The sequence below is a fragment of the Marmota marmota genome, unplaced genomic scaffold (assembly GCF_001458135.2).
Source record: "Marmota marmota marmota unplaced genomic scaffold, marMar, whole genome shotgun sequence".
NCBI classification, from domain to species: Eukaryota; Metazoa; Chordata; class Mammalia; order Rodentia; family Sciuridae; genus Marmota; species Marmota marmota.
The window spans coordinates 5,759,433-5,775,235 of NW_026000174.1; the positions used below are offsets into that span (position 1 = coordinate 5,759,433).

A 15,803-nucleotide genomic window follows, 5' to 3' on the forward strand; every position below is an offset into this window, starting at 1 on the left:
ATACCAAGAGGTTCTAAACAGCAAAGTAATTTGATCAGACGTATTTATATTATTCTGCCTAGCCTTCCCCTTCATGTGTTTGCTTCTTAAGATTTCTTTAGGATGTAATTCATGTATCGTTTTCATTGTAATGTCAGTGTGATCTATCCCTTTTCTGAATTGCCACAGTACTCCTTAAAGAAAACAGTGCTTAGAACCTAGGTCTAAACTGGCCAGTATATTGCAGTTGTATATATACAACTGCATTAGCAAGTTAATTTAAGTACACTTGTGTCCTCTATTTATATCATTTAAAACGTCAAAGGGTTGCCTATATAGGCTAGGGTTGTAGCTCAATGATAGAGCACCTGCCAAGCATGTTTGAAGCACTGGGTTCGATTCTCAGCACCACATACAGTAAATAAAATAAAGGACCATCAACAACTAAAAATATTTTTAAAAAAATATTGTCTATGGGGCAAAGAGGTATGAAATTAAAAGATAAGAATACTAGACAGTAGATGAAAGAAAAAGCTGCTGGGAAGAATGAATCCATGCTTAATTTTGCCAATTTCTCTTTTGCTAATATGGTTCAAAAAATCAGTAACATGAGGGGTGCATAACATAGGTGAGACATCAAATTAAAAAATGTTCACATTAACATATTTACTATTTTAAATTATTACAGTTTAAATTTCTTAAACATGCTCATAAGAGTATATTAACAAAAATAAAATATTTGCTTTTGTAGAATACCTGGAAGGTTTCCATTGTGGTCCACAGTTTCTATGCCACATCCCCATTTGACAAGAAGTTGCAAACAGCCAAGCCGCCCATGGAAAGCTGCATAATGTACAGGTCTCCATTCTCTCTTATCCGTCACACTAGGATCCTACAGGTAACATTCACAAGGACTCAAGTTTCTTTCCATTTTGTAGGAAAAACACTAAGCCTAGCAGCTTAATTCTGCAAATGACAACTGGAGGCTGTTCATAAAACTATCAGGTCAGCACTGAATATAACAGAAAAATTTACTGCAACCATTGATTTGAACACATGAGCTCATAAGATATTAATGAAGTTTTTATAAAATAGCCTTTTTAAAAGAATATAACAAGTCAAATAATAGTTTATACAAAGGAACTTAACTACAAATTCCTGACCAATAAAATGAAAAGGATGAAATAATAATAATAATATCTTAGAAAGAATAATAAATAAATACAAAATTTTAAAACTTCTTAATCATTGTTACTCTGTGATATAGGTAACCTCACACAATACTCTGATAGAGTTGTGGGGCAGCTGGACCCACTCATTTCATTTATACTCCTGACATTTCCACTTAGATAGCTTCCTTCTGACAGAGACTCCACATGTCATCCTGAAACTGTTACCACTAAACATATTTATACTTTGATTTCAGAACTAAATTTGGAGTTGGTCAACCTGTATTTCAGTCCTGAATCTGGCTCTACTTATTTATACTTTGCTATTTTGAATAAAACTTAATCCTTTCAGTTTCAGATACATTTTCCACAACCTGTAGATTATCAAGTTTATTCAATAGGACTTTAAAGGAATTAAACAAAAATAAATAAAATATTTTCACAAAAGAAAAAATAAAAAGATGGGTTTAAATGATCAAATCATATCAAGACACTTTTTCTTTAACTACAGAAACACCAACTCTTACCATAATGTCTTCGATACAGGTAGTCCTTTTCTTATAGCTATTTTTATGACCAATGGGTAATATTAAAAATAAATATTTCCATAAATAAAATTTCTGGAGAAATAAATCACTTTCTAAATCTATGTATGAAAGAGTTTCAAAAGAAGGACAGAGAGAGGGAAAGAGGGAGGAAAGGAAAGAAATAAACACATAGAAACATTCAGAAATTATAAAGACTTATAATTCCCTGGTTAACTTTCATTTAAAAGCTTTAGAATCTTCCTAATGAAACTCCAATCTGGCATGAAAAACTGCTGTAATACTTTGTACTACACTTAACTGTTATTTGGGAAGTGGGGAGAGGGGTACTGTGAGATTAGTCTGAATTATTGCTCCCATGTTTACAGATGAAAAAGCTAAAAAAAATAGTTAAATTACCTCCCCAAAGTAAAGTAAGGGATTTTAAAAGTTAGGAAGAGATAAATGGACTAGCAAATGTTATTCCACCTATGGTTACACACTATCATATTAACGGAGTCCCTTACCACTCCACTTCGGAGCATGATTTGTAAAGTGAAAGAATGTCCATGAGTTGCAGCAAGATGTAAAGGAGTGCATCCATAATCATCTTGAGCTGTCAGATTTGCTCCATTTATTACAAGAGCCTAAAAATAGAGAAATGGAAATGAGTTTACAAGTGTACAAAAGTCAAGTCATGCATGTAGGTACAGATTAAAAATAAGCAATTTATTAACCTATAGCTAAATTATTATACATGTCTTTATATGTATGCGACAGGCAAACTGTGAGATACTCTTAGCTAATACTAAGAAAATGCTTGAGATTTTTTAACATTGCCGAGGAGACATTTATAATACTGGAATTTATATTCTGATTTGAGCATGCACAAATTTCATGAACAGATTAATTACCACTAAGTTAAATATTTTAATGATAAGCTAATAAAACTTAACACTTGTATAATTTCAAAAGTAGAATCATTCATTACTTGCCTTTAAACTCAATCAAAGGATTTAATTACTAAAGTAACTACTTCTGTACTCCAGATCAAGCTTCTAAGGAAGTTTCATCTGAATTTGCAACTGGCCCAGTTTTCTGTATACGGGTTGCATCATATACACAGCACACACCTCTATGTAATATAGAGTAATTGTTTTAAAATAATTATTAGTCCCAATCAAAATCCCAGCAATTTATTTTATGGATATCAACAGATTTTAAAGTTTTTATAAAGAGGCAAAATACCCAGAACAGTCAACATAATATTGAAGGAGAAAAACAGACAACCCAAAAGTAGACCCATATGAACATACTCAACTCACTTTTAACAAAGGAGTAAAAGTAATACAATGGAGAAAAGATTGCCTTTTTAACAAATGTTATTGGAACATTAGACATTATTTTAGTCAGCTTTTGGATAGCTATAACCAAAAGATCTGACAAGAATAACTTAAAGGAGAAAAAAATTATTTTAGTTCATGGTTTTAGTTCATGGTTTCAGTTCATGGTTGACCTACTCCACAGCTCTGGGCCTAAGATAAAGCAGAACATCATGGCAGAAGTATGTAGCGGAGGAAAACAGCTCAGGACATGGCAAGGAGGAAACAGAGAGAACTCTGCGCAGTAGGGACAAAATATAAATCCCAAAGTCAGCCCCAATGACCTACTTCCTACAATCTACCTGCCTACAGTTACCACCTGGTTAATCCATTAGTGGATTAATCCATTGATTAGGTTTAAAAAAAAAAAAAACTCTCATAATCACTTCACCTGAACATTGTTGCATTGTTTCACGTACGAGCTTTTAGCGGACACCTCATATCTTAACAATAACAGACGTCCACACGCAAAATCAATGAATATAGACACAGACAATATGCCCGACAAAAAGATTAACTCAAAGCCAGGCACAGTGACACATGCCTGTATTCCCTAAGACTGGGAAGGCCGAGACAGAAGAACTGAAAGTTCCAGCCAGCCTCAGCAACATAGTAAGACCCTCAACAACTTAGTGAGACCCTATCTCAAGATAAAAAATAAAAAAGACAGGGATGTACCTCAGTGGTAAAGTTAACTTAAACTTCAACAATAAGAAAATAATCCAATTTAAAAATGGACTAGGGCTGGGGATGTAGTTCAATGGTGAAGCTTGTGCTTAACACGTAAATGGCCCTGGGTTCAATCCCTAGAACTGAAAAAAAAAAAAAAAGCACAGAAAACCTGAACATTCCGAAGAAGATATACAGGTGGCTAATAAGAATATGTAAAAATACTCCACATCAAATGTACAGAAATGCAAATTAAAACAAGATACTACTACCTACCTATGAGAATGACCAAAATTCAGAACATTGAAAACATCAAATGTTAGCATTTACCGCAGATAGCAAATGCAAAATGGTACAGCCACCGTGCACATAGCAGTTTCTTACAAAACTAAACAGTCTTATCATAGTCCAGCAATCACACTAGTTGGTATTTACCCAAAAGAATTAAAAACTTTCATCTACACAAAAACCTGAACATGGATCTTTATAGCAGTTTTAATCATAATTGCCAAAACTTTGAAAAAACCAACATGCCCTTCAGTAAATAGATAGATGGTGGTATATCCAGACAATCGGAATGTTACTCAGTGCTAAAATGAAAGGAACTATCAAATGATGAAAAGACATGGAGGAAACCTAAATGCATATTATCAAGTCAATGAAGGCAGTCTGGAAAGGTTACATACCATTTGATTCTAACTATATGCTATTTTGAAAAAAGCAAAACCATGTAGGTCATAAAAAGACTCATGGTTGCTAGGGGTTAGGGGGAAGGGAAGGACAAATAGGTGCAGCATAGAGGCTTTTTAGGGTAGTGAAACTATTCTGAATGATACCATAATAGTGGATAAATGTCATTATACATTTATCCAAACACAAAATGTAAAATACAAAGAATGAACCCATGAACTTTGGGTGGTTATGAAATATCACTATTTATTCATCAACTGTGAAATCAATTAATCAATAAGAAATTTTGTACCTTCTGCTCAATTTTGCTGAACGTAATACTGCTTTAAAAATTGTTTTTTTGTTAAACAACTATTAGTTAATTTCTTTTTCCTTGGAGGTTAAAAATTGAATCCTGGTGTATGTTAATCCTTGTGTATGCTAAGCATGCACTTCACCACTGAGTTATACCCCCAGTTACCAGTTAATATGTTTTTAGTTCTTTTCTTCCTCAGCCTTTTTATTTTTTTAAACCAGTCCACATTTCCCAGTATCTCAGCAAAGGATTACTCAATCATAATTCCTATCAAGGGTTTTAGAAAAAAATAATTTCATGATTCTGTCTGATTCCCATTAATAGTCAATAATAATAAATGATATAGTGAGTGCTTACTGTATTTTAGTATTCATGAAGAATATGAAGACTTATCAACTTAGGGAGTTAGGACATATGTAGAAACAAAGATAATCAACTATACAAAAAAAACACTCCTTGATAAGAACAACTACATGATGTAGTATCACAAAGCACCACAAAGGCTCTGAGAAGGAATTGATCATTTTGAGGAAGAGAAGGATAATGAAGGCGTAAGGAGTGACTTGATCTAATGCTTGTAGAAAGGAAAACATCCTTTGATCCTAATGTCTCAGAAGTTATTTTGCGTTTTTTCTTTCACTGCCCATTTATCAAATTAATACCTCAAAGTCTCAACTTCAAATCCCTCTCCAAACAGGGTGCCATTCCTACTCTTGCATAGAAATATAACCAACTTCCCCCCTATAATGAGTTCAATGGCATTTCTTTAACTTTACACCCTTGCTTTCTCCTGTAACTGATATTCTGCTTAATTTCTTTTTTTAAAAAAAGAATATTTTTTAGTTGTTGATGGACTTCATTTTATTCATTTATTTATATGTGCTGAGAATCAAACCTAGTGCCTCACATATGTGAGGCAAGTGGTCTACCACTGAGCCATAACCCCAGCCCAACATTCTGCCTAACTTTAAAATAAACTACTTCCTTCACTTCCACAGCCCTAATTCATCCTGGCTTTCCTATCTTTATGATCTTTAATCTCTGAGGTCTTTATTCATGTCTCTTTTCTACCATGCCTACACAGTAACATTTGTCAACACTCAACATTCTGTAACACTCTAAACTCTTCTCTATTATTCCTGAAGTCTTCTCTTCAGCACCCTAACTGCCTAGACATTCTCTACCTATGTAAACAATCTATAGACACCTTAAAATCAACATGTGATCAAACTGAACTCAACATCTTATCTGCCTTTCAGATTTCCCTAATCACTGTGTCACAATTACCTGTCATTTGGACTTAAAACTTAAATCCTCACTATACTCTGTTGATGCCTGCTTTGCAAGATGTCTGACTTATTTTCTTCTTCTTTTTTTTTTCCCCTCCACCACCACCTAATTTCATTCTCTTTAGTTAGTAACTAGAGCAAAAATACTTAAGCCAGGTGCAGTGGTGCACACCTGTAATCCCAGAAGCTCGGAAGGCTGAGACAAGAGGATCACGAGCTCAAAGCCAGTCTCAGCAGAAGCAAGGCACTAAGCAACTCAGTGAAACCCTGTCTCTAAATAAAATACAAAATAGGGCTGGGGATGTGGCTCAGTGGTCGAGTGCCTCTGAGTTCAATCCCCAGAACCACAAACAAATAAATATTTAAAGTTGGGCATGGTGGCATACACCTATAATCCCAGGGGTTTAGGAGGCTAAGAGTGTGTGTGTGTGTGTGTGTGTGTGTGTGTGTGTGTGTGTAGTTTCTTGCCTTTGAATTCTTCATCCCTGGTAAAACCAGACATATTTTGCTAATTTTCTAAATGCTGATTTATTACCTTATTCTCCTATTAATGCCCAAATATTAAATATATCTGTGTGTATGTGTAAATATATATATATATACACACACACATATATATGTGTGTGTATGCATATGCAGATATACATATATACATCAATGTGTATAAATAATAGTGTGTGTTCATAACAGTTCACCTCACAAACCACCCATACTCAGTCAACTCACAGAATACATCTCAATTTTCCAATTCAGACCCTCACACTAGAGATACAATATAGGGGTTAACAGGACAAATCTAAGTTCAAATCACAGCTCTGCCTCTTGCTTAGGTAACATACTTAACACTGAATCTGTTAATTATAGACTATTAATCATAGTCTATAAAAAAAGGAATGATGCATTCGGAGTTAACATTAATCTTCAATAAATAATCATTTTTCACTTGCTCCTAATAGAGTCCCTGCCTACAATGCTTTGTTACTATTCACCTCTTTAAAATCAACCTTTTTTTTATTGAATCAAGGGGCTTGCACTTGCTTGGCAATCACACTGCCACTAAGCTACATGCCCCATCCTAAGATCAACCTATTCTTTTTGGCTTAGCTGACATTTTATTTCTTCAGTTTATAATTCCTCTACCTTCTCCTAAATCATACAATTCTTCTCATCTATACTTTTCATCAGAATTTTAATCACAGATATATATATAATATATATATATATATATAATATATATATAATATATATATTAGGGAGTTATATATATATATATATATAATTTTAATCACAGATATATATATAAAAGAGTAGAGCTCTTGTCACTTCAAAGATAATCTCAGTAGTCTTATAGGAAGGAAATATTTTTATATGACTCTATAAAATACCAGTCTATTTTAGTACATTAATCAAATCTAGTTTCTCTAATAAACTAGATTCTACCACATACTAAGGAGTTACCCTAGCCATGAAATACATTAGTAAAGATTCAAGCATGGCAAGTATTTTAGTCTGTTCAGGCTACTATAAGAAAATACTTTAAACTGGGTAATTTATAAACACAGAATTTATTGTACACAGTTCTGAGTGCTAGGAAGACCCAGATTAAGATGTTAGCAGATTGTGTGTCTGGTTAGGGACTTTTCCACATAAACAGCAACTTTTATTTTTACCTAGCTCTATAAGGGTATTTTCTATAAGGGTACTAACCCCATTTATGAGGCCAGATCCTTCATAATCTAATAACCTCCCAAAGGTTCCACTTCCTAATACCATGACCTTGAGGGTTAAGATTTCAACATATTTATTTGGGGGGCGGGCACATTCATACTACAGCAGCAAACTTAAGGAGATAATCTTGGCACAACTATAACATCACTTGAAACAACCCAAGCAGCCAAATATTTTAGAGATAAACAAATGATATGTGACTAGAGATCCTTTAAGTGAATAATTGGTATCAAAATATCTGAGTTATGGAATCCACTGTTTTTGTTTAGAATATATAACTATATTTATTAGATAAAATATTTAGAATAATAGCAATAGCCCAACAGAACTATGCTAAAGTAATTAAACTCACTGAATTTTTAAAAAGTAACCAGAATATTAATACCTGCATACAAGCATCTTGACCTCTAATTGCTGCTATGTGAGCTGCTGTCCAGCCTCTTGTGGTTACTTGTGTGATATCAGCTCCATGCCACAGCAGCCAATGAAGACACTAATTAGGAAAACAATCATGTAACAAGTGATAAGGAAGATGTTTTTAGCATTTTGATAACTCCAGTTTTGATGAAATTAGGAGAAATCTATAACCCAAACCACAAATGATGAAAATGGTGCCAACAGTACAGATCAAACAGGGATATGGGAGGATACAATGAGGAGAACACCCACCCGGGGTCACACGTCACATGAGAGACATACTTCTCGAATGTGAGAGGAATCCACCAACAGGCCAAAGTGAAATTGCTTGTTTACTTCAACTGAGACATACAAACTGATACAGAGTCTCTGAACCCGATTTGATTACATGAAGTAGATAAGTCCAAACAAAAAAGAAACTACAAATAATAGCGATAGTTATGAAAGCAGTCTATGTGCGTATGTCAGGGATAAAAAAGAAAAACAGCAGTGTGAATAGACATATTGTGGCCTACAGGCTGAGAAAATGTAGTAGGTAAATACTGCCCCCCACCACACACATACAACATTGAATCAAAAGAAAAATTCTAGTTGGCCTTGTACACAGTTTAATAAAAAGAGGGCTGGGGATGTGACTCAAGCAGTAGCGCGCTTGCCTGGCATGCGCGGGGTGCTGGGTTCGATCCTCAGCACCACATAAAAAAAATTTTAAAAAAATAAAGATGTTGTGTCCACCGAAAACTAAAACTAAATATTTTTAAAAAATCTCTCTAAAAAGAAAAATAAAAAGATTTACATAAAAATGTTCACAAAGCATTGTTTGTACAAGCTAGAAATTGAAACCAACTAAATATCTATCAATAGAAGTATGAATAAATTCTGATGAAATGAAGGAGAATACATGTATATAACTACATGGTTAAAACTCAAAAACATATTGTTGAACAAACAAAATAAACTAAATAATTATACACATAACATGATGTCATTTATATAAAGAACTAATAAACACCAAAATCTGTATAACATTTATCTCTGGAATTGGAAGGAATTACAACTGAGAAGAGTGCTCAGGGACTTTAAATATATCCACAATATTCTACCTCTTTTCTAAAAATCTGAATTAATTACATGAAAAAATGTTTTGATGGGTATTCATGATATTATCTTCTATAAGTTATGCTCTATGCTTACCTTTGGAATCCAAAGCCCAAACTAGCCCAAGTGGCAAGATCTCACAGAAAGGCCCACATTAAAGTGCCCCATTTAAGCCAGAATAACCACCAGCATCTGAGTGAACAAGCCTTCAAAAAAGTCTAGCCCCAGACATAAATCTTTCAGCTAAAGTCACAGATGTAATACAAAAGAGAGAAACTGTCCCTGGAATCCATATTCTTGGTCACTGATGAGTATGAACAGTTATTTTATGACCCTAAGTTTTGGGATAATTTGTTATAAAGTCCTAGTACAGTAGAATATCCAAATGTTAGACTGAATTGAAAGGAAAATTATTTGTAGTGCCTAGCATAAGGTCTCATCCTGGTCTGCTAAATTTACAAAACTGCTATAGGTGTAAACTTACCTTATAATATGCATAGCTTCTTACCTCCAAGCTTCCAGAATGTGCTGCCCAATGCAAAGGGGTAAATTTATGGAGAACATCAACTTCATTAATGTTGGCTCCACGTTCCACTATTTCTGAAAGCTGCTTTACGTCTCCAGCTCGTACTGCATCATGAATGCTACCAAAATGTACCTTCTTCCTGGCACCTATTAAAAAATCAAATTGGTTGAGACTTATTACAGAACTATGAATCATTTCATAGTTTTTTTTTTGCAGTAAATTTGTAAAAATTTACTGCAAAGATGTTTATTATTAACATTTTCATTAGACTTCTGGCTTTAGCTCTGACATGAAAAGACCATGAAGGTTGACACTCATATTCTTAAAGGAAAAAAACTGAATACACTGAAAATAAACAACTTTCCTTGTGTCCATAAGAAAGCTGAGGCCTCAGGGAAAACTGCTATTATAAATCTGGGGAGAAAGTTAAATACAGAGAAATATAGTCGAGTTCAACTTACTTAGAACATAAGGTGCTAGAGACATAAACTGCAGAAGCACTTGAACAGTAATTCTGATGACTTGCCCAGGCTGAATATGACTATCCTAAATGTGGGAAACTTGCAGGGACTTAGGAAGTCTTGGGAAACCCCTACACTTTCATATATTTTACCTTCAGAAGCAACATGAGGATACTACTACGAGAAGCGAAGAACAATCTCCTCACATCTTTGATATGGGGGAAGGGAACATGACCATTTTGAAATATGCTCAGTGTTTTCTTTAAAACAAAAAATAGATTCCCTGGGCTGGGAATGTAGCTCAGAAGTAGAGCACTTGCCTAGTATAGGTAAGGTCCTGGTCCAATCCCTGATACTGTAAGGGGGGGAAAAAGACCTACTTTCCAGTGAAGAAAAGTTTACCAGAGCCTTATCTCACATATGGATATATTTTATCAATATGTTTTTCTTTCTAATTTATTTGTCTTAGAAAGAAATGGCTGGTCACAATTTTTACTGCATACACTCTAGTGGTTTATATTCTATAATTCAACCTATTAAACATCAAGAGTGCATTGTCAGGCTTACTGTTCTGAGAAATATTTAATGTGCATTGTGAACCAGAGGCAATAAAAATTATCTAAGTATGAAGAGACAGTTACTGAAGGAGCAAGAAGGAGTACATAGTTCAATGCAAGCATTCCCTAAGCAAAACTAACCCAAAAAAATTATTGAAAAGTTACTCTGAAAACAACTAATCTAAACTAACTTGTATTGACATATTTATAATCAGAATATTAATTTCTTCTAATTACTTTTGATAGGGTCTCATTATGTTGTACAAGCTGATTCATCAATCCTCCTATCTCAGTCTCTCAAGTGGCTGGTACTACAGACACATGCCACCATATCCAGTAGAATGTTAATTTGGTAAGGCTAGAATCTTATCTTGTACTAGAATCACATCTTATACTAACTCTTGGCAAAACAGTATAAATGTACTCAAAATCCTTCTGAGTATCTATCTCGTACCAAGCATTACAAAAACATGATGGAAAATAGACATGGATTAAATACATTTTCTTTAAACCAGTACAGCAAGACCAACAAATGGTGTTCTACCCACTCTACTCCCATTTTGTACAAGGATACTATCCTGATCATTTCAAGCCCTGATTCCAAACTGCTACTCGTTGGCTACTGCTAGTCTATAGAACAAAGTCCAAAATCTCTGAATGATGATCTGTGCTCTTCCATAATTTGGACCCATAGGATTTTATGGAATTTTTATCACCACATTCCTTTCCAAATTCACTCATTAATTCATACACCATTCACTCAGAATTAATGTAACCATAAAATAAAAGATGGAAGACATAAATTCACAGATTAGTAGAGAAGAAATAAACACAATTTAGAAAATAACATGGTAGGGCCGGGCATGGTAGTACACACCTGTAAGTAATCCCAGCAGTTTGGGAGGCTGAGACAAGAGAATCGCGGGTTCAAAGCCAGCCTCAGCAATGGCAAAGTGCTAAGCAACTCAGTGAGACCCTGTCTCTAGATAAATATAAAATAGGGCTGGAGTGTGGCTCAGTGGTCGAGTACCTCTGAGTTCAATCCCCGGTGCCAAAAAAAAAAAAACATAACATAAGAGCAATGACCAAAATATTTACAGGAACGTATGTAACCACAGATAACTTCCAACTCAGCTAGAACAGGAGGGCAAGGGAATAGAAAAAGATTCCCAGAGAAGGTAAAATCTTAGATGAAACTTCAAGAATTATCAGGAGTTTACCAAGTAAGGTGGGAGCAGTGGAGTTTATCAAGTAAGGTTGGGAGCAGTGAAAGGCATCCTAGACAAAATGAACATTAGGATATGGTTTAAATTTTAAAAATAAGGGAAAAAAGTCCTATTGCTGAAGCATAAAGTAGAAGAGGCTTGAACAAGACAAGAGATAGACTATGGTAGAAGTTGTGAAAATACAAATAACAAAAAAAAAAAAACACCTTCCCCTTGAGCATACAGTGGAGAATCATTGAGGATTAACTGATTGATTGATTGATTGATTGACTAATACATGAGATTGAACCCAGAGGAGCTTCACCACATCCCCAGATCTTTTTTTATTTTTTATTTTGAGACAGGGTCTCGCTAAGTTTCTTAGGGCCTCACTAAGTTGCTGGAACTGGCTTTGAACTTGCAATGCTCTTGCCTTAGCCTCCCAAGATGCTGGGATTACAGGAATGCGCCACCATGCCTGACTCACTGGGGAATTTTAAACAGAAGAATTATAATGATCATATATTAGGCCATGAAACAAGTTTTTAAAATTCAAAAAAAAATTGAAATCATGTCCTATACCTGATCACAATGAAATGAAACTAAAACTCAACAGCAAGAGAAACTTTACAAATTCTATAAATACATAAAGACTGAATAACATGCTCTTGAATGAACAGTAGGTCATTGAAAAAGTCAGAAGGAAATTTTAAAAATTCCTTGAAACAAATGAAAATGAAATAAAACACACCCAAATCTGTGGAATACAGAAAAAGCAATACTGAAAGTTTATGGCATCAAGTGCCTACATCAAAAGAATAGGAACATTTCAAATAAAAAACCTAATGGTACATCTCATTGTCTTAGAAAAACAAGAACAAACCAAACCCCAAATTAGTAGAAGGGAAGAAATAATAAATAAATAAAGGAAAAGGAGTCTAAAAGAACAATACAAAGGATCAAGGAAACAAGGAGTTGTTTCTTGAAAAGATAAAATCCACAAACCTTTTAGCTAGATTATACAAGAGAGAAAAAAAAGAGCTAAATAAATAAAATTAGATCTGAAAAAGGAGACGTTACACCTGCTACCATAGAAATGCAAAGGATCACTAGGGATAATTTTTTAAAACTCTATGCTGACAAATTGGTAAATCTAAAAGAAATGGACAAATCACTGGACACACATGAACTAGTAAACTGAACCAAGAGAATATAAAAATCATGACTAGACCAATTAACAAAGAATAAGACTGAATTACTAAAAAAAAGTCTCCCAACAAAGGAAAGCCCAGGACCAGATGGCTTCACTGCTAAATTTTACCAAACTTTTAAAGAACTAACACCAATCCTTCTCAAACCATTCCATATATTTGAAAGGGAAGGAATCCTTCCACACTCATTCTATAAGGCTAGCATAACCCTGTTTCCAAAACCTGACAAAAACACAACAAAAAAAGAGACCAATATCTCTGATAAACATAAATGCATAAGTCCTCAACAAAATATTAGCAAATAAAATTTAATAGCACATCAAAAAGATCATATATCATATCACATCAGTTTCATTTCAGGGATACAAGTATGATTCAACATAAACAAATCAAGGTCTGGGGATATAGCATAGCAGTATAGCAGTGTAGCAAAAATAAATAAATAAATAAACTCAACATATGCAGATCAACAAATGTAATACAAATAAGATGAAGGATAAAAGTAATAAAAATCAGCTGGGTATATATACCTTACTCCCAGCTATCTGGGAAGCTGACAGAAGGATCACTTGAGCCCAGGAGTTCAAGATTAGCTAAGGTGACATAGTAATAATACCCTACAAAAGAAAAATTTTTTCCTAATTAAAAAAATAATTCATATTATCATCTCAAGAGTCAGAAAAAAGTATTTGATAAAATTCAACATTCCTTTATGATAAAATTCCTGAAAAAAATAGATATAGAAGCATCATACCTCAACATAATAAAGGCTATATATGACAAACTCATAGCCAACCTCATACTGAATAGGGAAAAATGGAAAGCATTTCTGCCACAGTCCGGCTGCACCAAAATAACGGGAGGGAGGGGGGTGACGAACAACTTGTGTAGATTGATACAGCAGGAGTGGGAGCCGTTTATTGTATGACAGGAGTGATATTTATACATTCCACACAGCTTATCTTAATTAGCATAAACTAGATACAGCAGTCAACCAATAAGGAATCTCCACACTTAATGGCTTGCTGGCTCCACCTCACAAACCACTCCCTCTGGCATTTTGCCAGGCGCCATCCAGACTTGTTTACAGACTCTAACACATTTCCTCTGAGATTATGAACTACTGTGGACACATTGGTGCACACCTGTAAAACCAATTATTCAGGAGGCTCAAGCAGGAGAAGTTCAAGTTCAAAGCCAACCTCAGCAACTTTTAAAGACACTATCCCAAAATAAAAATAAAAGGGCTGGGAATGTGGCTTCAGTGGTAGAGTGCCCCCTGGATTCAATAACAAGCACCATGAAAAAAAACAGTCAAGAACAAGACAAGGGTGTCCATTCTCACTGCTCTAAAGTACCAGAAGTTTTAGTTGTAGCAACTGGGCAAGAAAAATAAAAGGTGTACAAATAGGAAAGGAGGAAGTCAAATTTGCAGATGATATGATTCTAAACAGAAAAACCTAAAGACTCCACCAAAAGACTATTAGAAACTAACAAATGAATTCAATAAAATAGCAGAATACAAAATCAAAAATCAGAAATGGGTAGTTTTTCTCTATCAATTATGAATTTGCTGACAAACCATAAAAGTAACCCCATTTGCAATAGCCACAAAAACTATTTTAAAAAACCTAGGGATAAACTTAACTAAGAAGTTTCAATGAAAATTCCAAGCACTAATAAAAGAAATTAAAGACGACATTAAAAGATGGAAAGATCTCCATGTTCATTGATTTAAAGAATTAATAACATTAATATGTTCATACTGTCGGCTGGGGTTGTGGCTCAGTGGTAGAGCACTTCCCTCGCACATGTGGGGCACTGGATTCCATCCTCAGCACCACATAGAAATAAATAAACAAAATAAAGGTGTTGTGGCCATCTACAACTCAAAAAAAATATTTTAAAAAATGTTCATCTCTCCAAAGAGATTTAAAGATTCAATGCAATCCCTTTCAAAATACTAATGGCATTCTTTACAGAACTAGGAAAAACAATCCTAAAATTCATATGGAAGTACAAAAGATCCCAAGTGGCCAAAACAACCTGATTTCAAGACACACTACAGAGCCACAGTAATCAAATCAGCAGTATAACAGCATAAAAATAGACATATAAACCAATGGAACAGAACAGAGAGACCAATGTTTTAACAAAAAGTGTTGGGAAAACTCGATATCTGCATGCAAAAGATTGAAACTTAACTCCTCCTGCCCTGTACAAAAATCAACTCAAAAACAAATCAAAAACCTTAAGGAAAGCCCTGAAATTCTAAAACTACCAGAGGAAAACATAGGAGAAATACTTCAAGATACTGGTACTTAACAATGGTACAGGAAATGAGTTTCTGGACAGGACTCCAAAAGCACAGGCAACAAAAGCAAAATATGACAAATGGGATAACATCAATCTAAAAAGTATCGACACAGCAAAGGAAACAATCAACATAGTAAAGAAAGAAAATATTTGCCAGCTATTCATCTGACAGAAGATGAATAATTCCAGAATATATAAGAACTCAAAAAAACTTAACAATAAAAAACAAGTAATATAATTTTTAAATGAGCAAATGAACTGAATAGACATTTCTCAAAAAAAGAAGT

The 15,803-nt window shown here is 34.3% G+C and overlaps 1 protein-coding gene across 4 annotated transcripts in view; it reads right to left on the reverse strand.

Moving 5' to 3' along the window:
* Ankrd42 (ankyrin repeat domain 42) overlaps nt 1–15,803 on the reverse strand; it is an 89,149-nt gene that overhangs the window by 69,762 nt on the left and 3,584 nt on the right. For all 4 annotated transcript variants that reach the window (XR_007342241.1, XM_048787988.1, XM_048787989.1 and 1 more), the window contains exons 2-5: nt 9,725–9,912; nt 8,111–8,218; nt 2,200–2,319; nt 736–871 (exon numbers count right to left, since the gene is read on the reverse strand). Coding sequence is in view for 3 of the 4 variants with exons in the window: in XM_048787988.1 (XP_048643945.1) it covers nt 736–871; nt 2,200–2,319; nt 8,111–8,218; nt 9,725–9,912 (552 nt within the window). In the remaining variant the exon portion in view is untranslated. The remainder of the gene's footprint in view (nt 1–735; nt 872–2,199; nt 2,320–8,110; nt 8,219–9,724; nt 9,913–15,803) is intronic.